The sequence below is a fragment of the Paramacrobiotus metropolitanus genome, unplaced genomic scaffold (assembly GCF_019649055.1).
Source record: "Paramacrobiotus metropolitanus isolate TYO unplaced genomic scaffold, Prichtersi_v1.0 Parri_scaffold0000006, whole genome shotgun sequence".
NCBI classification, from domain to species: Eukaryota; Metazoa; Tardigrada; class Eutardigrada; order Parachela; family Macrobiotidae; genus Paramacrobiotus; species Paramacrobiotus metropolitanus.
Window position 1 is genome coordinate 2,530,256 of NW_026570226.1, and position 23,748 is coordinate 2,554,003.

A 23,748-nucleotide genomic window follows, 5' to 3' on the forward strand; every position below is an offset into this window, starting at 1 on the left:
AAAAAGATCGTCAGTTACAGTTTCGCTGTTTCGCTAATCGTCATAATAGTGGACTACGGTTTCGCTAATCGTCATCTTAACCATTTTCCCGTTACCAAAGTGACAGTGATGACGGCATGGAACCGATAACAGCTGGTAGTATCCATAACTTGTAAACATTTATCAAACTTCTGTTCTTTTCATTATATTTTCAAGTAATTCTTTACTTTTATAAATGCGCAGTAGTCTGTAGTTTTGCTAAACAAAATTAGTGCGTGATCGTCATCGCCGGACACCGCCGCTTTGAGTCAGCTGCAGCTTAACGCGCAACTGTCTCCTGTGGAATCCAAATTTCAGAAGATGGGATGCCGGCTAATGTAAAAGCCAAACTCAAACGGTAGTTCCGACACCACCGCTCCCGACCAGTAGGCCTTCTCCAATCGCGTGTAGATCGCGTCGGCGTACGACAGACGGGCGTCCAGTTCAGCCACGACCTGACCATTGGTCAGTAACCGCACCATGAAGCTAATTGCTTTCCCGGTTTTATCTGGGTTCCAGAGCACGACGTCCACGGACTGACCGCCCTCTGGCAATAATAACGATTCCACGTTTAATGCCAAATATTTCTCATCATACTGGTCAGCTAACATACTTAGATCTTGCCCCAGTTGTTGCGCCAGCAGTTGCTGAACACGTGGAAACTGCTGGAGATGGACGGGTTGTGACGTGTACATGCGGAACGAATGCTCGGGCTGGATAAGGTAATGGTCGCCGACGGGGGGACGGTAGACACCGGGTACCGGCGCATTCTGATCCAGTAGCCATCCGGTCCATGCTTTGTTCCCCGCAAACGTAAGACAACTGAAGTAACTGATCTCCTGTCTACACAGAATTCAGCACATTGAGCATCATATTGCATCGTCCCAAAAATACTGCATTCATTACCGCCACTGAACTTAGCACGATAATCTGTTTCGCCACCTATCGCTGATTGAAGCGCAACCAAGTGATTCTCTGCTCATTATGTGCAAAGCGTGAGCGTGGGAGAGTCAGTGCAACATGTGTGGCGAAAAAATCGGTTTTTACAAATAGATTTATTCTCTGCGTCAATTTTAACCGGCTGGGCTATTGGTCTAGCAAACGGCAAGACAAAAAAGATTTTTTAAACTATGGCACATGCTTACTCTGTGTATGATCCGTTTTGGTGCGATACGAGAAAATACGTGATCACCCCGTTAATGGCGATGGCCCCGTCGGCGGGCGTTTGAGACGCATGCCGAGGAGTTGGCACGCAGAACGTCCTGAGACAGTGGGACAGCTGCAAAGTGCGCGGGTATCAGCAGCTTGTCGTATACGTGCACGCCTTGCTCAGCCAGTCGGCGCTTCAACAGTTCCATACTGGGCGGCTCGATACGCTTCGAGGCCTGGTTGACCTTTGGCCCATTTGACGATGGCGCTACTGAATTCGAGGTTCTTCTTTCATTGAAGAGAAGAATCGTGTAAATAAAACGGGCTGCCTGCGCTCTGTAATAATGAAGGTAGTCAAGCAAAGCGAATTTCGTCGGTTCCGAGCGTTTTAATACACTGGTAAAAGCCATGCAGCAACCAAATCGCAGGTCAAGCTGATTGTGATGATTGTACTTAGTGCATTTACAATGAAGTAGTTTCCGAGATTTGCGGGGGTACATCCGTCAGCAAGGTTTCGTTGGAGTTCAGGAGAGAAAGAATACGTATGCGCGGCACAATCGTTGTCGTGGCGGTTGTTTTATGGGCTTCTGTGATGACAATAGTTTACAGTGAGTTTTACACGCAGATTATGAACACAAAATCGAACACGACTTAGTACCACAATCACGTAAAAGTGTAGTAAGACATCGCGCTATACCAAAGCTGGGAGTCCAGGCGTACGTCAGCGCATCTTCCAGTTGGCTGACGTTCATAATGTTGTCCGTCATGACGACGAGACTGTGCAGACCACTATGCGCCGATAGCCCCAGCAGACGTCCGAAATCCATGAGAGACCAAACGTACTGCTGATCGGCTGGAATATCGGCCTGCTCCAGGTAGAATCTGGCACCGGTCATCTTCTGCAGCATATCCAGTACACGGGACATGTTGGCGGATTCGTCAAGGTTGGGATCGGCGCACAAGCTGGTTGTGAGCTACTTGGAACCTGCGACTGATACAAAAAATTGCCTTTATACAGCCCTGCTACGCCAAGTTGGGACAGTTGCACAAAATAAATTATAAAATATTTGTATTCATCGTTTTACTTGTATCCTTTAACATTACTAGTGTAACTTTTTATTACAAATTCAGAACTGTTAAAACCATCAAGTTCGGGTCTGCCAGTGGCGAGCCAAGCGGTTATTTAGGGGGCGGGGTGGTGATCTGTTTTAGAGCTCTTATAACTTCCCCTTTAAAAAATTCACCGATCGATATTTTCTCGTGGACTTTTTTGAAATTTATTGAGAGACCCAAAAGGTATCCATCGCAAGTTGGCAAAAGAATTGTGCTCAACCAGTGCTCGCGGTCGGTACGAAATTAAGCGACGTTCCCATAGACAGCTATGTTATAACCAATCATCGGGAGAACTGGGTTGCCTAGCACACATAGCGTTGTATTCTCGAACTGATATTTTCCAAGGATGACACAGGGATAACATCATTCAAATTTAATATTTTGACTGACATCTATTGCACAGAGGGGAAGATGGTTGGTGCGAATAAGGGGAACAAAATATCAACCATGCTGCAGATAGAAAACGATATAGTTGCTGTTTGGACTCTATGGGACGGAATACCCCGGGCTTATTGTGCGGATAGCGAGACTTAAATTGACACTATAAACTTCCTGAACGAGATTTTACCAAAACAATTTACATTCGACACCCTGCGACTGTAAGGCGAGGATGCAGGGGAAGTCATCCTCCAGTTTTCGGGCATCTGCAGTCAGACTGCAAAGGTCACTCCTACCTGGCCGGAATCGACTGGCATATAGAATAGTTCGCAAGAATACTGCATTGCGAACAGTTTAGAGTTGCCAAATTTATACTAAGACACCAAAAGAATTTTTAAACAAAAATGGGAAAGTGTCCAATAAGATCCAATAAATTCTAAATGGGAAAGTGTCCAATAAGATCGATGGATCGAGTCATATTTTCCAACTAGTCTGCTCTAGTTTTAATCTCATTATAATTCGAAACAAGCTTCCAGCATGAAAACCTCAAATGCAAAAGATGTTGGACAAACATAGGGATCATGTGAACATTTGGTAAGTTTTAATTTGGTGTCGGCTGATTCATGGGAATGTTTGAGAAAAACTGTCCCAACTTGGCGTAGCAGGGCTGTAGTAGACGCAAAAATTTCCGAACAAAACTTCCGTAATTTCTTACTTGGACTGGGAACCGGGTCTCCCGGCTGGGGTATCGTGTTGCCCTGACTGGTGATTTCTACGGCACATTGTACGCGCAGTGCAGCTAGGCACAGTACCAATAACAATGTTCCATGGTGGCCGGTCATGATCGAGGGATAACACAAATTTTGTCGGTAATTCACGGACGCCAACTAAAAATCTGTCAACATGATGTGGGTGATTATGCGTATAAGTGCATACAGAGTAGAAGTAGTACAGACACTACACAAATACAAATACTACTCGTATACTGAAAGTCATTTATTCACCGGCATATACCATTTAAATATCGCTTCCGCATGGAAGGCAGCTTCTAACTACCGGCATCATCGTATAGTCATATCAACATTGATACTTTGACCGCATTTCGCCCGACAAAAAGATCCCCTTGCAATGTAATGCAAGATTGTTTGGAGGCGATAAAAAATGCACTAGTAAGATGATCCGATTGCGTACAAACCATAAAGTTGTCTTCAGTGAAACTGCGCCTGTTTTCCTGCTTTAGAGTCGCTTACGGCTACGGCTGCAAGTGTACATAGATGAGGTTGTGGAAGTTGTAATCAACCATGCTAAATCAATAAATAAATTACCCCGCAATAAGGCTATTATCACTGCGGTTCTGTTTCTGTTGGTGCACTGGTAAATAGTGGTTACTGCGTATAATTTATAAAATTATCAGTCTCCATGCCGCGTTGGCACTTTGGATGAGCGATGCACACCGAACTATACAAAATCCGTGCATAAACATACTTTAAGTTTTGCTGTATGAGACAATCAGATTGTGCAAGAGCTGTGAAAAGCTTGACGAAAAACGGACACCGCAAAAGTACAGTAGCATAGTACAAACTGTTGAAACAAACTGCAAGTTCACAGTTCCCTTCGCTGCCACAAGACAGTCCCAGGCAAGATGCAGACACTGCGGTGAAGTGAAGTTTCTTTGTCGTCTATTTTCGTCAGAACGATATGCCGAGGCTTCGACTAACACTCGATAGCTAATTACATGAAATTATCTGTTAAATTAATTTTAGGAAACGGCAAAGTTTAGAATAAAATTGTTTATCTTATTTACATAACAGTTTTATGAGAGCGGATTGGTAGCGCGTCTAGCTATGGAAACGAACTGGCTAAAAACCGCAACCCCGGATATTTTAATATTAAGGTCATTGTCTGTTCGCGACAAATCCAAAGGGTATTGGTTTTTTTAGCCGCTGTCGTGATTCGACACCTAAAAAGTAGCGAATTATCGCTACAGACATTATATAACCAATCTAAAGAAAACTACCACACAGACTACAGCAACTTGGTTCCACCAAAACTGTACATCTACAAAAGATTGCACGACGATGGAACACGCGATTGGATCGTCTTATAATTATCTTTCAAACTCATCTATCGTTATTTACCTTGGGAAAGCGTTACTAAGGCAAAATATTACCAAAGTGTAGATGTGTGTAGGTTCAGCAGGCAAGAAAATCACTTGGAAGAAGTGAACAGTAGACGTGCAGTGCTTCATACCACCGTCTAGGTGAGTACATACATGATACATACATACACTTGTTGAAATACGCAAGTGTTGCATTTGTATCTGAATCACCGCAAATCAAATAAAATTTGTTTCAGATTTCGCAACGTTATTGAACACACCACTTGAGCATCATGATTGGTCACTGGGGATTATGGATGGTGATAGTGTGGGCCGGTGCAGTTAATGTGCACTGTGCCGTACGCATCACCAACCAAATTACCACCACTTCCCCGCCGGAACGTCCAGCTTCCCTTCAAGGCAAGCACCAACACAGTCATCTGATTCTAACGTTCGAATAGTCACGAAAAGGCAGCAGTTTAATTGCGCTTAGGTCCCCTTCAACTGACAACTACTTTGTGCTCCGATGCAAGCGTCAACGATTCGGCCGCGGTCTCTGGTGTCGTCGCTCGTCTGCAGCGGATGACCGGTCATAAATTCTATCTGACACAGACCGACATCCCTGCCGATCAGAAGGACGTGTGGTTTCTCGGGCAGTTCAATCGTCTCCTGGCGCTACCGGCGCGGATGGGTCTGCATAGTCTTGTGGTACAAACCAATAATTTCTCCATCAGCCAACTGGAAGAGGCGCTCACGTATGCTTGGGCGCCTAGCTTTGGTACACATTTAAAGCTTAAACGTTTTCGAGTTAATCTACCAGCGATTGTGTTCACACTATTAGTCGATATGCTTCTACATAATTATGTATGTTAAATCTCATCTGTGAAATAAATTGCAGAAGCATACCTGAGCAGCCCCGTAGCAACCGCAGAGGATGCACCGCATATACGGTTTCTTTCCTTTCTTAATTCCAGCGAAACGCTGCCCCTTGCGCGTGCTGCTTCACGGTAAGTAAAGGACTTACGATCAGCAAAGTATATGAAGATTCGTGAGATGTTATTGAGCTCGAGGGCCCCATCTACGTACGGCTGATAAAGACCATAACGACATTAAATTAAGTGTCCGTTTTGGGGCACTACTGCCGCTACAGTATGAGCTTATTATTGCAGGTTTCAACTTACCCGCATTATCTACACGATTCTCCTCTCGAATGCGACCAGCGCAGCGTCCGACTCACAAACCACGTCTCAGAACGCTCCAAAGGTCAACCAGCCCGCGCAACGCATAACGGCGCCGAGTGCCGAGGTGTTGACGCGCCGACTGGCCGATAAAGGCCTGCATGTGTACGACCAGTTGCTGATACCGGCGCACTTGGTCGGTGTCCCGCTGTCAGAAGACATTATACGTTCCAACGACACGGTGGCTTACATGGGCTGTGCGAACTTATCCGCCAACCGAACCGACGCATCGTGTACGACACCGAACGATGTGGAGGTATCGATTGGTGCGGTGGCGACGTATTTTCTGGTGTCCCAAGTTAACGGATCATACACGCAGTGAGGATAAATGCACAACTTACTTGCGATTGTCTGTATTAATTGTCATAAGATTATTAGAGGATTTTGAGAAATTACTACTTCGAAGTATAGTAGTATAGTAATTGGCTATGACCGTCCAAAGTAAGACATGGTCTCATCTTCATTCGCGCGGTGTTTGTGTAGGCAGGAGACGAATTACTTCAGCTGCTTAACGTTTGCCAAACAATAAAGTGTGGGCCGGATGGCTGCTGGATCAGAATGCGTCGGTCCCTGGCGCCTATCGTCCGCCCGTCGGCGACCATTACCTTGTGCAACCGCAACATTCGTTCCGTGTTTATACGTCGCGACCGGTTCATTTCCAAACGTTGCCGATTATTCAGAAATTATTCAGCGAAAAACTGAGACAAAATTTAGGTACTGTAATTGTCACGAATCAGCGCTTGTTCGCCGCGACTGCAACTAACCAAAAATAATATCACAAAACAGTTAGGAGTAATACAGTACTGGCGCATTTTGTCAGTTGTCTCAGTGAAGCACTTCGCTCCGTCATAGCAGCAAATCATAAATCCTCGTAGCTGTTCTTATTCAGGCTTTTTACTTGGGTTAGTGTACGGTCAGACTGTGGACGTAATACTATGGAATCCTGATCTGGACACTGGAACCGAGCTAACCTTCCTCGTGCAGTTGAAATCCAATCAGCAAGTCGTTGCTGAACTGGACGCACGCCTGTTATACGCCGACGCAATTTACAAGCGACTGGAGAAGGCCTTTGGATCCGGCGTGATGTGGCCGGAGTACCCGTTCACCCGTGAACTGTACATCAGCCGGCAGCCGATAGTCCAAAATCGGACGCTAGAGCGCGAATGCATTGGTGATGCCGATGATGCCGAACAGCAACGCTCTGGGAAGAAACTGCAGTATATCGACGCGTGCCGAATGCAGGAGACATTTAGCATCGTGACTGTCACAGAAACCAGCGATCCGAAGCTAGCACCGGTACTTAGGTTTCTTCCTCCCAGCTTTCTTTATAGTAATTAGTGACCAAAAATGTAAACTGATTTTGGTGCCAACTGTTTATGCGCATAAATGTGATCCTTTAGCGCAATTTTTATTGATTTCAGTATGAACTTTTTTACCCGCGGGCCGAATAGATTTTTGCTTCAACATTGTAAGTTGTCCAAAAATTGGCTTATTTTTAGTCCTCTGACACGGTTCAGCGAGCCGTTTCTTTGGCGTTTGCCCAAGCCAATCCGCTGACCGTGGGCAACGCATCTTTCTCAGTAAAACTGACCAAACGGGAACGGCTGTTGCCCACGTTTCCCCACACGGTCTTTCGTAAGGGCGTGTCAAATCAGGAGCCACAAGTGTATCGCTTTACATTCTCCTTTTCATACGTCAATCTGCCACGGGGAAAATTCTGGAACATCTGGAGATTTCCTACCGATGAAATTCGTCAAACTCTATCAGCCTTAATTCCAAGAATGTACGTTGTTAGTACCGTGATTAAACGCTGGTATTGCTAAAGGTCATATTAAATCGGTTGCTGTTGCAGACGATCTTATCATCCGTTTATGTCATTTACGATGTACAGCAGCGAGCCCATCAACGTCCAGCTACTGCCGCGGTTACAAGAGACTATCAAAGAGCGTCTGCGTGTATTCCACAAATACGATGAATCCGGTGAAAATTCGAACTAATTGTCGCTGCATTAAGGGGATCACCAGCAGCAGAAAGCGGGTTTGGGAAAACGGGAATGGTTTGAAAACGATGGCCAGATATGTGTTTTCGCGACTTTGACTGAACACAGAGGGGATTTAGCTACACAATGGTGTGACGCGATCCTCTGCCAGTCTAGACCGAGTATTCATCAAACAAAGAAAAAACTTTGAAACTAAAAGCTGAATGAGAAAGTTTCTTTGTTTATGATGTGATATACATCGTTGTGTGTGTTTTCTTCTAGAAAGATTATATACCGAAACTCCAATGTTGTACAACGGAATGCAGTCCATAAAATTGCGAAAAACACTTTTCGGAAAGTGTTTTTTGCATTTAATTTGAACATTTTGAACTTTTCTACCAGTATGTTTCGGTATATAAGCTTTCTAGAAGAAAACACACACACCGATGTATATCACATCATAAACAAAGAAACGTTCTCATTCAGCTTTTAGTTTCAAAGTTTTTTCTTTGTTTGATGAATAGCTCGGTCTAGACACAGGCCAGAGAGGATCGCGTCACACCATTGTGTATATCGTCCTCTTTGCGTTCACTCAAAGTTGTGAAAACACGTATCCGGCCATCGTTTTCAAACCATTCCCGTTTTCTGAAACCCGCTTTCTACTGCTAGTGGTCCCCTTAACCGGTACGGCAGTTTACTTTTCTTGTTCGCCATTAGATGTGATCATATGGGATCCCGATCTGAACGGCACCGTCGTCAAGTTCTTCGTCAAGAACGACCGGCTGTTTTCAAGTGGCATCGTCGATCCGCGTCCCGACATGGGCAACGACTGGGTTTACCGTGAAGTGGGTCGGTTAAAATTTGCCAGGAATTCCATGTACCACGCGAGCGACAATAACGACGCCCTCACACTCAGCCAGAATAAACCCAGAACAGACGACGGCAAGCAACAGTTATTAGAGCGCTGCCGACAGGAAGCAACGGTCGCGGCCAGCACCGCATGTCCTTTGCCTGCAAACTTCTCGGTGTTCCTGATGCGCAAAGCGGGATACGGTGCTCCCGAGATACTGGTACGAACATGAAACTTTACATTATTACAGTTTATGACAACACCGCAGCACTGTTTCAAATTATGGCATGACTCGCAAACGAGCTAGAAACGCTTTTTCAACGCAGAAAGTCCTGTAGTCTGCATACGCTTTGTATGGGAGCTATGAAAACGCATTCAGCAGAATCGCTCCTTATAGAGCGCAATTGATAGAATATAATATGCAACCGAGCCAGCTCTTAATCGTATAGATTAAGACAGCAAAAATGTGAGTATTTCTTTTAAAATTGTAATGAAAATTATGCTTTTGTGGCAGGATACGGATGCTGTTTTGGCTGGGATAGTGGACGCGTTCGCCGAAGCCAATCCGGTATCCATGGACGGGCTGGACTTGAATATTGCGTTAACGGGACGTTCTGATGGCTTTCTGACCGCGCAAGGGTACGAATTACGCATGCTGTGCTATTTGAAGGAGCAGACAAATTACGTTAAAGCACCGGCATGGGTTTTTTAGGGAACCGGTAGTGAAATTTGAATTTGCTGCGACTTACCGGGAGATGGAGACCGGGAATCTGTGGAATTTTTGGCGCTATCCGGATGACAAAATCCTGAACAATAACTTATACAACGCCTGCGCCATGGTTGCTACAATGCCATTTTACTGATTATGATTCTTTTGCTATTGTGGTCGACTGATCGTGACTGAATCGCAGACAACTGGAACTTGCAAAATGTTTAAAATTCATCTCATGGTTTTCCAATCATTTACCGACGCACTCCGGCATATATTTCCTTAACTCTGAAAAACGCTCATTGATCGCGGGTACTGCCTTTGCCGAGTGATTTTCGTTTTATTATTACTGAACCTGTATTTGTATGGCTTTCGTTGAGCAAGCAAGAAAAAACGTAAATACCGCAATTTACGTAAGAGAGTACATAATTAAAGCTGACCATCTCCTAACTATGTGTTGACTCAATCTACTAATTACTGTAGTGGCAAAAAACGGCTTTATAAAGTAGAACTGATGTGACTTCTCTGTCGAAGTCTGATGCTAAACGACTGGCTGTCGGCTAATGTAAAAGTCCGGAGAGAACGGTTGTTCAGGCGACTTTACGTCGGATCCGAAGGCTTTCTCCAGCCTTGTGTAGATCGCATCGGCATACGATAGGCGAGCGTCCAGTTCAGCAACGACTTTGCCATTAACCAGCAAGTGCACGATGAAGTTGATCGTTCTCTCGGCATCCCGATCGGGTCTCCACAGCACCACGCTCACAGACTGACCGTCACCTTGCAACATTAAAGCGGTTATACGATTTAACATTGTGCGATCGAAATCAGTACTTAGGCTTTGTCCGAGCTGTGCGCTGAATAGTTTTTCAATAAGCGGGAACAGCAGTGGTTGCACGGGCTGCGAGGTATACACATGGAATGAGTGCTGCGGCTTGATAAGATGATGGTCGCCGACGGGCGGACGGTAGACGCCGGGTACCGAAGCGTTCTGATCCAGCAGCCATCCAACCCAGATTTTGTTGCCCACAAACGTTAGACAACTGTAGTAGCTTATTTCCTTCCTACAAACAATCGACACGGTAAACTAGCGTGTCATTACCGGCAAACTGTCGTAGTTAATATTTGTGATACATTGTTGTCGCCAACCGCCTTACTGTGAATATGATCCATTGAGGTTCGATACAAGGAAGTATGTTGCTGTTATCGCATTAAATGACACGCTGTCTTCAGCTCGCGTCGTGCACGACAACGCCTCTTTCCGGCTATTCAAAAAATCCGAGCAGGCTGTTGTAGATTTATACCACGTCGAGTGATCGGTACGAAGAATGTCCTGTGAAACTGGGACAGCTGCAAAGTGGGCCGGTATCGCCAGGAGGTCCCACACAATCACACGTGGAGCTTGCAATCGGCGCCTGAACAGTTTGATGCTGGGCTGCGTTATCTGCTGCGCGGGCAGGGTGACCTTAAACGCGTCCTCCGCTGCTATTACGGATTCGGAGTCTTTACTAGTGTAACTGTTTAAGCAAACCATGTAGATAACGCGGACTACTTGTACTCTGCAATAAACCGAAACTAATTATCAAGCAATTTGCTTGTTTGTGCGTGAGATGCACTGCGTTTTATCAGTCAGCGCTTTCTCGTCGTACACTGAGCGGATTCTTACTTGTTAGCTAGATTTGTGTGAAACCGCGTACCTTGCTTTAAAGACCATAATAATTGTCTGGCTGCATGTATTAGTTCATATGCTCGAGTGCTACTGATGCTGATCAGGTGCTGATGCGAAGTGGCATCGCAGCGTTGGGCTGCGGCCCGCTGCGCAACCGACTGTTCGCTCGCAAACAAGTTCAGGACTTAATTCGCACCGAGTAGCAGCGAGATCCTACTACAGATATTAAGGACATGTCGATGTTTTAACAGGCATCTGCTAGTAACTTATGCAACTCAATTCTTCTGTGGATTTTCTTTTCCAATGCAATAAATAGTGCTTGTCTTAATAAAATGTCTCATTAAATACTGAAAACTTTCGTTAAAACTGGACGCTCCTATTACGTAATGCTAAAAATCATTCTGTTTTTAGACATCATTCAGGGACTTTAATAATGAAACTTTAAAATCCCTGCAATGCACAGTATCCTATATGCTATGTAAATATTTTGGTAGCTGGTACGCTGTTAACGTCATTCCGCAATGACTTCAGCTAACAATGAATACGATATTGTTTTAATGTACAACTCACTGTTTTATTACCGTGAATCAGGAAATTCGAGGTTAGCGGGAAGAACTGTTTCGTTAGAATTCAGGATGGAAAGAATGCGGACGTACAGAGTATGGCGAGCTCAGCACAGTGCCGTTGTAGCTGGTTGTATACGCCTCTGTAATTACATACAGAGTACATGCATAGTGAGCTTTATTATGATCATGAACAATTGTATTTGTACACAGTAAATGTGAGATCAATCATATACGGCATGCATCATGCGCGATGGCTGCGAAAATTGTGAAAACTGCTAAACATGAAGTTGCAGTTTACCAAAGCTGGGCGTCCACGCGTAATTAAGCGCCTGTTCCCAATCACAGACGGAAAAGTTGCGATTAACTACATACGCCAACAAACTGTGCAGACCAACGTGTTCCAGCAGCGCTAACAAGCCGTTGAACTGCGCGAGAAATAAGACGTCTTGCTGATCGGCGGGAATGTCCGTCTGGTTCAGGTAGGATCTGGCACCGACCAGCCGCTGTAGCTTATCCTTGACATGAGATACGTTGGCCGATTTATCGGTGTTTGCGTCGGCGCACAGACTGGTGGTCAGTTTGTCGAATCCTTCGACTAATACGCAACACGCGCTTTCAGGGTAAGCTGCAGCCATGGAAGCGAGGCTTGTTATACTTACATTGATCGGAATCCGGAAGTTCTCCATGTAAAGTGGTAGTAATATTGTTACTGGCCTCCATCGCACATTGTACATTGACCGCAACTAAGCAGAACAGCATAAATCGTAATCTCAAGTGATCGCCCATGACTGACTACGAGCACACACTGCACGGGAAATTTGGACAAAAATGGAGAAACTTGTTCTCCAAATCACGGTGCCGATGATAACTGGGGTTCGACACTATATAGAACCAACAGCAAATACTAATAAGCTAATAACCAGTAATCAGCGAACAGCCAGTTACACCTTGTCTGGGCTATACAGTCGATTCCAAGAAGTTTCAGCTATACCTATTATGATCTGTTTTCTGACAACAAATTTGGCCTATAAATCGTATTACAGCGGCACATAACAAGAGATCTCTCCTGGCGATAAGTCTGTAAGATGAGACGATTACATATTCAACAACGATGCTTTAGGCTTAGCGCGACTTCGCTAAAATTCAGTTCAGCACAAGTGATGCCTTAACATTTACTTAATTTTATAGTTTTATTTATTGTCGGTAAGGTAAATAAACGTAGGAAGCATTGAGGAATGTAGTGTACAAGGCATCCTCTATGCGACGAAATGAAAACCACATGGGAAACTGGAATCGTTCGAATAATGTGAGAGTAATGTGTATTATGGTAAGAGTGGACAGTAGATTGGCTTGATTAAATTACACGTAGTGACAGCGAAATCGCTACGTGAACTCTGTGTAGTGAACACCGGCCGCGGGGGTTCATACTGGCCTGGTCAATATTTTTTTGGACAACCGAACTGCACACCGCAGTTATAATCGTCAAAACTAATGACCAAATGCTATGTCGACACAAAGTCATACGTACTGCAGCATTTATATTTTCTACGAGATTTACTGGATAAGTAGAGTAGTTGGCGCGCTATATTGCAGTATACTGCAGCACTCTACAATAAGGGAGCTCAACGAGGTTTGCTGTTGAGCGGCCCTCCAGACATACGACTGTTCTGAGTTGGTGGTATTGCTCAAGGAAGGAAAGGTCATAAAGACGAACACGGCACACGAATGTACGGCTCACAATTTACTCAATAAAAGACACACATAATTTGCAAATCGATTTGCCGTCACGTAAGACGGCAGATACCCAATTAAAAATTAAATTATTTTCACTCCAACATCGCATTATTAAAATTTATGTTAATCACCAATTCTTCAATTAAATTCCTGACACCTCCACCCGATGGTGGATTACACGCGAGCTGCCACGATTTTGATACAAAATAAAATCAGTGACCTTTACATAATATGTTAAGCGATGTGCATTCATGCGAGAGCATTGTGAACTGGCATATTCCCTGCCGCTATTAATTTTGTTGCTTCACTTGCCTGGCCAACAACTTAGCTAGAAGCAATACAAACATCAGCGTGGTGAAGAAATGGTAACAAAATTTTAAGAAAAGGAAATCTTGGGAAAAGGCGCTTCCTTACGTTCAGTGGCGGAAAAAATTTGTTTAGTGAGAATGGGGAAGAAATATCATAAAGTATGGTTGAGAGTATCGCCCACACTGCTTTGTACGCATGCTGAATGTCTCTGGCTTGCTCGGAGCCTCGGGCAAAGCGGAGCCTCGGGCAAAGCGTCTTGTTGAGCTGCTTGATTTACCGGTGTTTAATGTTAGTAAATCGAAGGCAAAGAGATAAAATCTGGCTGATGGGTAACTGATAGGAGGTATTACATATATGGGCCGTCTTGGTTAACGTACCTTTTTTAGTTCGACAGCAAAGCACGGTGATGCTGTTACTCTGGATTTTGCGGGAAATGTTCTCGTACCAGCTGATTATTTACATAAGCGCATTACGCTCTATAAGTGGATATTGGGACGACCGGGATTATCACGACGACTTGGAAGATGGTCAAGATGGGCTCCCCGACGGTAATAAACGGTATAAAACTGATTTACCAATTATATATACATAGCATTGTAATATGCTCGCAACTTGTATAAGAACGAATGTTCATACACGAGTAAGTTGTAAATGAGAATGAAAATCACCCAGTTATCACAGAAACTGTGTTGTATATGTATTGGGTGGGCAAAGAAATTTTGGGTGGGAAGGTACGTCGTTGCCTACGTTGTAATGCGGTAAATCAGGAACCGTTTAAGTGCGCGAGTTATGCATCGCAGGCTAACCAGGAAACACTAAGCTAGCAAAGAATCTTAGCCGTTAGTCAGGTTTTGATGTGCCGATTACAGACTGGCAACATCGCATAGACCCGGATATTATGAAGGTCCATTTGAGTAGTTTAAATACCCATGGATTGCTGGAAGCCGACATAATGTTTGCTGATGCTGCATCGGACTCGGCCCGGAAAACGTAACGGGTATATTGCATATACTCTGTCTATGGGCATATAATTATTTGACTTATGGTGTTATATTAAAGTCAAGCACAATTTTTTAATGTTTGAAAGTTTGTGTCGTCGGCGCTGGCCTGTGTATTTGCTGCACTGGATTATGCCGCATCAAGTAAGACAACTATTTGATTTTACAGGACGCAGACAGCTTGTTTTATGGCCGAATGGGAAGGTTCCTTATCGTATAAGTGAATTATTTGGTGAGGCTAACACGTGCACGTTTTGAGCACCTGGATTGGAGTGAGCTCAGCAATTATTGTTTACAAGAATTTGCTACATTTTTATATCATCGTTTCGTCATTTGTTTTTACTTTTTACATATCATGGTTTCTGTATCTGCATATTTTCAGCCTCCCAAGATGTTTTTATCATCCAGCAAGCAATGTCTGCAGTCGAGCGTACAACGTTTCACTGTGTGATATTTACACCGAGAAAGAACCAAACGAATTACGTACACTTTGTACCGGGCGAAAAGTAAGCCGTATAGTGGAGCAGATGTAATCTGTTAACCTTCAAATAGAATTTTTTACGTTAGTGCTACGGTTCGGGGCTATGTCCGGAAATGTCTTTGCGCCGCGATTGTCGGAATGTGCAGCCATTTCGTTTCTTAATTGCTGTACAAAACGAATGAAACAAGGTCTTATGAAACAAGGATATATTTAACTAAAGGCATTTATGAATTAGCATAGTAGTCGGTGTCTTGCTTCTGCTATCCCGTGTGGCCATGGGGTGGCATTATCGTGTACAGCGTCATATTCAAGTGCAGCTAGTATTTTCTTTGCTTATGATCATGACAAACACTGTTGCCACGGCCCACGGTCACAAGCTAGACCACACTCACCACAGTGGTTGTCAACGGGCAACGCACACGCTGCTTCTAGCCTGCCAGTGGCACAAGCTTTGTGACCTAACTTCTGACAGTCGCGACAGTATAAAGTCTAGGCGTTTTGACTTTATTCGCGATATTACTGACTTTATTCGCGATATTACCGTTTCGCTGGAGTCGATCACATACGACAGCGAACCTTAATTGCAGTTGTTCGTCTTTCGTGGGGGTTCTCGGCGGCCGGCAGCCTGTATTTCTCCATCCAGCCAAGTGTATTCAGCTCGGGAGAGTGCAGCATGAGATCCTGCACGCCCTGGGTCTGTATCACGAGCATAGTCGCCCTGATCGGAACGCCAGTGTAATCATAAATGACGAAGAGATCATGGAAAACTATATATCCCAGTATAGCATCATTCCCGACATGCCCACATTCGGGACGGCGTACGATCTGGACTCACTAATGCACTATGGGCCGTACGATTTTGCTAAAACCACCGATCGTCCCGTTATCGTGCCCCGGCACGAGGGTGTGTATCGTATGGGGCAACGAGATGGTCTGAGCGTACGCGATGCCGCAAAACTGCGTAATGCCTACAGATGTCAAGTGGAGCAGGGGCACGAAACCGACAACCAGGAGCCAATGTCGACAGGATTCTCAGGACTGCCGATGCAAGCCGCACAGTGTGCGCTACAGTTTACTCGGTACTGTAAGAGTTCCACCACGACGAGGGAAAACTGCACCAGTCAAAGCTCGTTGAATATCGAGTGCGAGGAAGAAGCGGATGCTGCGCATCTGCGGGTCATGGCGCTGGCCATGGCTGCGGCACCGTTGCGACCGGTGAATGTTGCGTTACTGGAACAGCAGTTTACCGTCGCAGCATTGTCGCCCGTGGAAAGACAGGTGCTGACGTTGATCATGCAGAACTGTCGCGTTCGTGATCCAACGGAGAGATTCGGGAGATTCTCGTTTGTGAATCTCCAACAAATTATTATGCGTAACTGTATGGACATCCGTATCAAGAAGGCTGACTTCCAACTGATGCTCATGCTGAAGGTCGTAATTTTCATGGAGGTGACCATTGTGTATTTGGAAGAGGGGACCTTTACCAGCCTACCAGAACTGCGAATTCTGGCGTGGCATAAAGACTTGCTGTACAATTTCGGAACAATAGGTTTAGATTATTCGGACAATGATAGCGAAGACGACCGTCGTGCACGTAGTCGGTGCGACTATTTACAGCGAATGCACTGCGACTGTGAATTTGCCTGGCTGAGAAAATGGCTTCGCGAGAACGATATGCTGACGCTGCCAACTGCAGACTCACTGATTTTCTATTATTCCAATACCTCACACATTACCCCCGGCATAACGCTCAACAGAAACGATATATACATTCCCATTGACTGCGCGCTGCAACCATTTCCATCTGACTTCAGCGTGATTGATTTTACGCAGCGGGAATTTTCCATCCACGAACCACAATGCCCATTACGTACCCATAATGCATCATATAGCCGTATGAAATGGAAGCGAACTTTCTCCGCCGCACCCATCGACGCCGCCCAGTGTCGGCTGCAGTTTGGGTTGTCATGCAAACCGGGGGATTTTCGGTTTGCTCCACGCCAAGATAGGAAAACGGCCATAGTAGAGTACTGTGAGGAGTTGTTCCGTAGTTCCACACGGACTTTGTATGTTGGCTGTACCGGTGACACCAAAGTGAGGGATGCGCAAGAGGTTGCGTTTGCTCTGGCTAAGCCGCTGTTACGGCCGATCTACTTAATCTTGGCTGACGGACCATACATCGTCTATCGTGCGTTTGCCCCCATCAGGACGCAGGTCTTGAAACTGCACTTCCACGACTGCGTCGATCAACGTCCCACGGCAAAGCTATCGGATCTTGACTTCGCTAATCTGTTATATATGGCCATTGCTTCGTGTTCAGAGATTATTGTGCAATCTGAGGATTTTAGTGACCTTGTGGATCTACGTGTTCTTCTGTTTCAAAGGACAACGGTCATCGGGGTTTCACAGTTCACGTTCACCGCTCTGTCGAATCTACAGCTTTTATCCCTGGAATACACGGTGCAGGACCGGCTCAATCTTTCGGCGAATTATTATCAGTATCTCCGCAGACTTCATTGTGATTGTCAGTATTCACAGTTTCGTAGCTGGCTACAGCGGCGTATCATCGATCCGATGAGCATCTTGTTTCCAAATGAGATGGTTATTTCGGATCTCAGTGTTCGCGATGTCTGCGGAGATCGCATGTCTAACATCGCTACGACGATAGTTGCCTTTGAATACGACACGGATGATGCAATCGGATTCCACCGGGAGCGCTACTGCTGGAAAAAGGAGGAACTGTATGCACCCTTCGACTGCAGTAAAGCCAAAGCGGACAATCCTCGGGGTGCCATAGATCACACTTACATCCAGATAAATTATTCGGTCAGTGCGCCGAGTTGTGGGTCAAGTGTGGCGGGAAACTGCTCGACAACGCCATCCGAATGGCACGACTGCAAAGTACACAACCGGAGCGCCGGCGGAAAGGCTGCTTCTGCGAAAGGTAAGTGCAGGGCTGGTCAACTGAATCAAACTGATGCGGGTTGACCTCAGCTCCATTCATAGCGGTTGAAAACATCGTTTTGGTCGGCAACTGGTGGGATTTTGTTAGACCGGATGCAATACGGTGCGTAGGTTTATATCTCATATCTCTGCAGCTGCATACTGCCCTCCCGGAAAAAGTGAGATCGTAGCGTGTTGCGTTGATATGACTCCACATATCAACGGAGCACGTTAGTATGTCCGCTCTCGCATTGGCCTGTCGAGCATCTATCCGCTCTGTCTAACCGTATTTGCGCAAAACCACTAGGCGTGATCATAAGAAAGACGCTAATTGGCTCAATATTAACCAATTGGGAAATTAATAGCCAAATGGCACGGCATTTTAAAAGCAGCAAATGCCAAACAGTTCTTGCAAAATTGTTTATTAATAAAAACAATTAAAATTTGTTGGAGTTTTTGTTGCGACCCAGTTTTCTTTTTTAACTTAATTGTCCATTTGGTGTTGGTGGTTTATGTGGACTGTTTTTTTTTAAAATTTTTTCATCCGTAAAGGAATACGGCGCAGATTGGACAAGCCTGTGCGGAGCTCCGCTGACGGAATAGCACCTTAAACCAGCATCGACTCATAAACCATCTACACTGTGGTTGTTTCTAAAACAAAAAAGTCAAAATTACAGTGATAAACGCAGTCAACTTACCTTTGAGGCGCTGTTTGAAGAAAAGCAGCTACAAGGAGCTCCTGTATGTTGAGTCGTTGTAGTCCCAGTTACCTGTCCATTCAGACATTTAGAAGACGCCATCGCACAGTTCTTACTACGTAAAGCTTGAAATGTACCTTTCATAATAATGAAAATCATCACGAATAAAAGGAGCTCCTACGTTGAATTCCAGGCGAAGGTTCTTCACTTGTGGAATGTTTGCAGTGTGAGGAGTTAGGTTTATCGCTCCTACTCTGAACATCAGCTGTACTGGTGCAGACGTTGGAACTTCGACCTGCCTTTACGTGTTAGACTGCATGTGAGCTCAGCGCTGCGCTGCACGTCACTTAGTGTGTGTGAGTGCAGTGGCCCGAACTTGTACGAGCAGGCGCTGTACGAATTATTCCCTTAGTGTGACCCTAACGAGCTGTGCATAACGATGTTCTTGGGACTCACTAGCGGAACTTCTTCGTTTTAACGGAAGATTTTATTTCCGGCAGGGCTGTATCTCATTCCGCAAACAAATAAACTGTCTGTGGATCTACGCGTAAAATGCGCAGTTTGGGAGACGAGGGAGTGAGAAGTACCGTAACCGTTTCGTTGATTTAATCGCTGAAAAGCGCGACAGCGCTGTAAACATACTGTAAGAAGACAAGCATATCAGTAGGTTGCCAACCCTCAAGAATTCAAAAACTGCAGAGATGAAACAGGTTGAAGGGTGTATTAACACTGCAACAACGCGTGTACGTGTTGCATGAAATGCCCATGAAGTTCACTGCATGTTTTTCTAGTGTATTCGGATTAGCATAGATCGACTCGGGCTGTTTTGCTGCAGAATGGATTTCAAGTATCAATCAGCCAATTTTGAACGAGCGACGATCCGAGCTGACTATAAAAGCAATCGACGGAACCGGTAATACATACTACTACGACGATCAGGAGCTTAGTAGCAACCCCGCTTCCGAATCTGGAAACTTGCCGGATAGCAGGTTCTGGTCGACCAGCGGCACGGCCATCCCTTATTCCGTTAGCGAAGCATTCAGTATGTGCAACGTTTGCCTAATACGATATTACGCTTAGAATTCATCTAACTATGATATATTGAATTCTATTCCGCTTCAACCATGCGTGATGTCGCTTTTCCTGGGTAAGGTCTTCAGGACATCGAAGCTATCCAGGATGCACTGCTTTCAATCTCGTCCTCCACTTCGCAGTGCATAAAATTTAAAATCCGCAAGTATGAAGAGGACTATATCTCATTTTGGCAGGGACAAAGGTTGGTCATATTACTGGTTTCTGTTTCCTGTAATCTCAGTATTCGGAATACTTAGAAACCGTTCTGATTCCATGGACTTCTCCGTTTTCAGAATAAGCTTTACTTTCTGATTAAATATTGATGTTGTTTGCAGATGTCAATCAAGCGTAGGCAAACAAGGTGGTCAGCAGAACATCACACTGGCGGAAGTGTGTATCTTCCGCGGAGCCATCCAGCATTTGGTTCTCCACGCACTGGGACTGTTCCACGAACACCATCGAGCCGATCGTGATGGCTATTTGCGCATCTATTTTAATCGCACGCAGCTACCACCTACCAGTATCTTTTTTCGCAAGCTGCCGCAAATGGCGAGTTACGGCACAGAATACGACCTGGAATCGATTATGCACTACGGCGTTTTTGACCTCGCTAGTCCTGAGAACCCAGATCTACCTGTTTTTTTTCCCAAAGCTGCACCAAAGAAAGGAAAAGGAATAAAAATGGGCCAGCGGCGATCATTGAGCGCTAAGGACATAGTAAAGCTATACTCAGCTTACAACTGTAGCAGGCAGAGAAGCCAACTGTCGGTTGCCGAGCCGCTTCCCGAATTTGGTAAAGACAATCTTACTCAGCCCATGTGTAATGCATTATCCACGTTGAAATGTAACGTTGGCGATATGGAAAACTGCTTGGCTTGGAAAACGATACAGCTTGTATGCGGCTCAAACACAACCGTCGAGGACTGGAACCAAGCGGCCGTCACCGTGGCGAAAATTCCACTGCGTGCAATCCGACTGCATTTACTGGACAGCCGGGAAAGGTATGCAGCGCCCGACGCCTTCCAACCCATTCGTAGACAGATAGTGGTGGCAATGTTTATTCGCTGCCGAGACTGCCGTTTTACGTCGGTGCTGTCGGTGTTCGGGCTCGTTAGTGTTATGGACATTGCGCTACAACTGTGCTACGGTTTGGTAATAAGGAAAGCGGATTTCTACGGCCTCCAGCGGTTGCAAGTCTTGACGTTCGTTAGCAGCACTCTTCGCACACTCGAGCCTGAGACGTTTAGCACGCTGTCGAGTCTCGAAGTACTGAGCCTGGAGTTTGATCTTCTTAATCCGACCTGTTTGCTTTTTAATGTTACCCGCTCGCAACAGTTGGAGTACTTACACAGGCTGCATTGCAGCTGTGATTTTGCTGACTTTCGACGATGGAGAAAAACCAACAAGGCGCTGCGGGAAGAAGTTGAAGCAGGCGAGATAATGTACGTTGAGGGCGCCCTGGGTAGTGGACCGTTCAGGAGGAGTGATTTGTTCTATCCCGTTGATTGTCTGGCCGACCTGTTGAATGATACAGACGCTGCAATCAACTTTACGCAGCTCGAGTACTCCGTTAACGAGCCGCTGTGTAAGTAATGGCTACTAGCGATTATTATTGGTTTTTCAGTTTCTCTTTGCAAGCCACAGAACAAGCCAATTTGTAGAGTACCACCTGGGTGCACCTTGACAGGCTATATTTATGTAGGCGAACCTAGAACCATCCCAGCAACATCTTCCTATGACCGCGATCTATGCAGCAGTGCCGATGCAGACCACCCACTCATTGCTGGTACATTGCTATTTTAGGCGCAAAATGTAATGTACATCACTGTGTTTTAAGCATTAATCCCCAGAGAATCTTTCTATTTTCGTGTGCAATTTGCATCCGTTCCATTCGTGCGTCTGCATAAGTGTTCCGTTAGTTTCTTAAGTCCAGGTACGAAACACCTATACAATGCCTATTGCAGTGAAAGGGTTGGCTAGATCAATACAAGTCACGATCCCCGGTGTTATTCCAGTGTCACCCAGCCCGGTTAACGGTAAGATTTTAATCCCAAGTAGCCGATGTATTTGCGTTTACAGTTCGTCTGTGGTCTGCAGAAGCCGCTGCCAAGATACACAGTCATGACCAATCCCGTGGGTGGGTTTACGGTTGCATTGGCGGCGTTGTCGGACTCGGCGTAATATCTTTCATTTATGTTGTTTGGCGTGGTATTCGTCGCCGAAATCGCCGTGCCGCACAGAGGCCAACTCTTGAAAGCGGTCAACTGTTGTCGACAAGCGTGGCGGTTGTAGAACGTGTGGAGATCTCTATGTCGTCTATCGACCTGACCCATCCCTTTAGCGGTGATGTGGAAGAAGTATCTGACGCTGGTTCAGTGACAACGGCAGGCACCGAACTGCAACCGTTAACCAGCGATGTGCCCGAAAGTGATAATAAGAGTGAGCGGTAGAAGGTTTGGGCAAGAACATTTACGGGAACATTCTGTAACTTTAACATGCGTTCAGTGTTGCCTAACTGCGAGATGGTGTGTGTACTGTCAAAAGAATGCCATCAGTAATTGTTCGTGTGTAGCAGATATTCGTTCAAAATTTTGTCTTTCATCGATTTGTCGTAGCAAAAATCGCGGGTAAAAGTTTGTCAGCCAGCACAGAGTCGTCAGCAAGTTGTCGGTCTGCAAGATTAAATGGTTAGTTTGGTTAGCAAATACGGGTCGGCCAGGTTTACCTTTGCCTTTTCACTTTGCCTTTTTCAAAATTACCTTTGCCGCCGCGAAAACCTTGCCGTACAAATTAGCCTTCCCAAAAAGCCATTTGAAATTACCTTTACCGTTGGCTTTAACCGCTGCATAACAGACTGCCGTTAAACACTTTACCGTTTTGGACTTTATTGGCAGACCAGCGTCCTTCGATAGTTTGTGTAATTTATTCAGTAAGTAATTCCAAGTTAGATGGATGCGTTAGTCTGACGCAAGTTAGATGGATGCGTTTACTGCAAGAGTGATACAATTAAAACAATGTAGCGAAACCGATGCAACCTTTTAAAAAAAATTAGAAATGAACCTAGATAGTGATACCGCATGATTCGGGAAACATTCTATCCATCCCATTCATTCCGTGGTATTGTCTTTTTAAATCGAGGTCATGCGCGTACACATCGCAATGAATTAAAATTTGAGTCAGAAATTGATAAAAATTTGTAAGTTAAGATGTTGGATGCGGTCAAGGTACCAAAAATTCAAACACGTTATACTACTGAGGGCTGCCGTTACAAAATTTTGGATATCTTGCATGCATGAATTGTTATAGTTTACATACGACTTTTTTCAACCGTTTCTTCGTAGACTCGTATGCTAGTTCAGCGGAGTAGGCGTTCCTGATCTTATCTCGTTTCTTGGCTTGGTCTATCCTAGTGGCTTTGACTAATGTCGTTGGAAATTGTTAGTTCATGTTATTTGATTTGTTTAAGAAAATAACATAAGAGCAAGTCAGAGAAATAATGTTTAAAAATTTAAAAATTATTTCTCTGACTTGCTCTTATGTTATTTTCTTAAACAAATCAAATAAAGACTGGAGTGTACCACGCCCGAATGACTTGTTTACTGTCAGTGCACGTTAGTCGTTCTTGCTTGCCGGTCGATCTCAGCACGATCGTCAATGATGCTGTTATTTTCCTCAGTTCTGTGTCCCCGATGGTTGTTGTTATGACATGATGTTCCGTTACAATTTACCTTATTGCGATATAGGATAT

The 23,748-nt window shown here is 45.0% G+C and overlaps 4 protein-coding genes across 5 annotated transcripts; 2 read left to right on the forward strand and 2 right to left on the reverse strand.

Annotated features, from left to right (window-relative positions):
• Positions 1-3: 3 nt before the first annotated feature.
• On the reverse strand, positions 4-2,093 carry LOC129581712 (uncharacterized). The gene is made up of 5 exons (XM_055472925.1): positions 1,865-2,093; positions 1,634-1,754; positions 1,164-1,280; positions 632-861; positions 4-565 (listed from the first exon to the last, which is right to left on the reverse strand). The coding sequence occupies exons 1-5, from the start codon at positions 2,091-2,093 to the stop codon at positions 333-335; spliced, it is 930 nt and encodes a 309-aa protein (XP_055328900.1). The 3' UTR covers positions 4-332.
• Positions 2,094-5,253: 3,160 nt separating this feature from the next.
• LOC129581713 (uncharacterized) lies at positions 5,254-9,974 on the forward strand. Its single transcript, XM_055472926.1, has 10 exons — positions 5,254-5,534; positions 5,655-5,763; positions 5,926-6,312; positions 6,478-6,708; positions 6,902-7,290; positions 7,494-7,777; positions 7,847-7,974; positions 8,690-9,042; positions 9,337-9,461; positions 9,535-9,974. Exons 5-10 carry the CDS (start codon positions 7,078-7,080, stop codon positions 9,683-9,685), a joined length of 1,254 nt encoding a protein of 417 aa, XP_055328901.1. The 5' UTR covers positions 5,254-5,534; positions 5,655-5,763; positions 5,926-6,312; positions 6,478-6,708; positions 6,902-7,077; the 3' UTR covers positions 9,686-9,974.
• A 2,024-nt stretch (positions 9,975-11,998) lies between these two features.
• LOC129582078 (uncharacterized) lies at positions 11,999-12,730 on the reverse strand. Its single transcript, XM_055473483.1, has 2 exons — positions 12,423-12,730; positions 11,999-12,358 (listed from the first exon to the last, which is right to left on the reverse strand). The coding sequence occupies exons 1-2, from the start codon at positions 12,547-12,549 to the stop codon at positions 12,039-12,041; spliced, it is 447 nt and encodes a 148-aa protein (XP_055329458.1). The 5' UTR covers positions 12,550-12,730; the 3' UTR covers positions 11,999-12,038.
• Positions 12,731-14,160: 1,430 nt separating this feature from the next.
• Positions 14,161-22,664, forward strand: LOC129581698 (uncharacterized). Of its 2 annotated transcripts, XM_055472909.1 has the most exons (11): positions 14,161-14,354; positions 14,676-14,803; positions 14,974-15,036; positions 15,187-15,310; positions 15,873-18,229; positions 19,762-19,968; positions 20,079-20,202; positions 20,336-21,585; positions 21,703-21,786; positions 21,965-22,036; positions 22,098-22,664. In XM_055472909.1, the coding sequence occupies exons 4-11, from the start codon at positions 15,219-15,221 to the stop codon at positions 22,448-22,450; spliced, it is 4,539 nt and encodes a 1,512-aa protein (XP_055328884.1). In that variant the 5' UTR covers positions 14,161-14,354; positions 14,676-14,803; positions 14,974-15,036; positions 15,187-15,218; the 3' UTR covers positions 22,451-22,664. The 2 variants fall into 2 exon arrangements, with proteins under 2 accessions (XP_055328884.1, XP_055328885.1); XM_055472910.1 differs by having other exon boundaries at positions 14,161-14,364; positions 14,974-15,310.
• Positions 22,665-23,748: the final 1,084 nt, after the last annotated feature.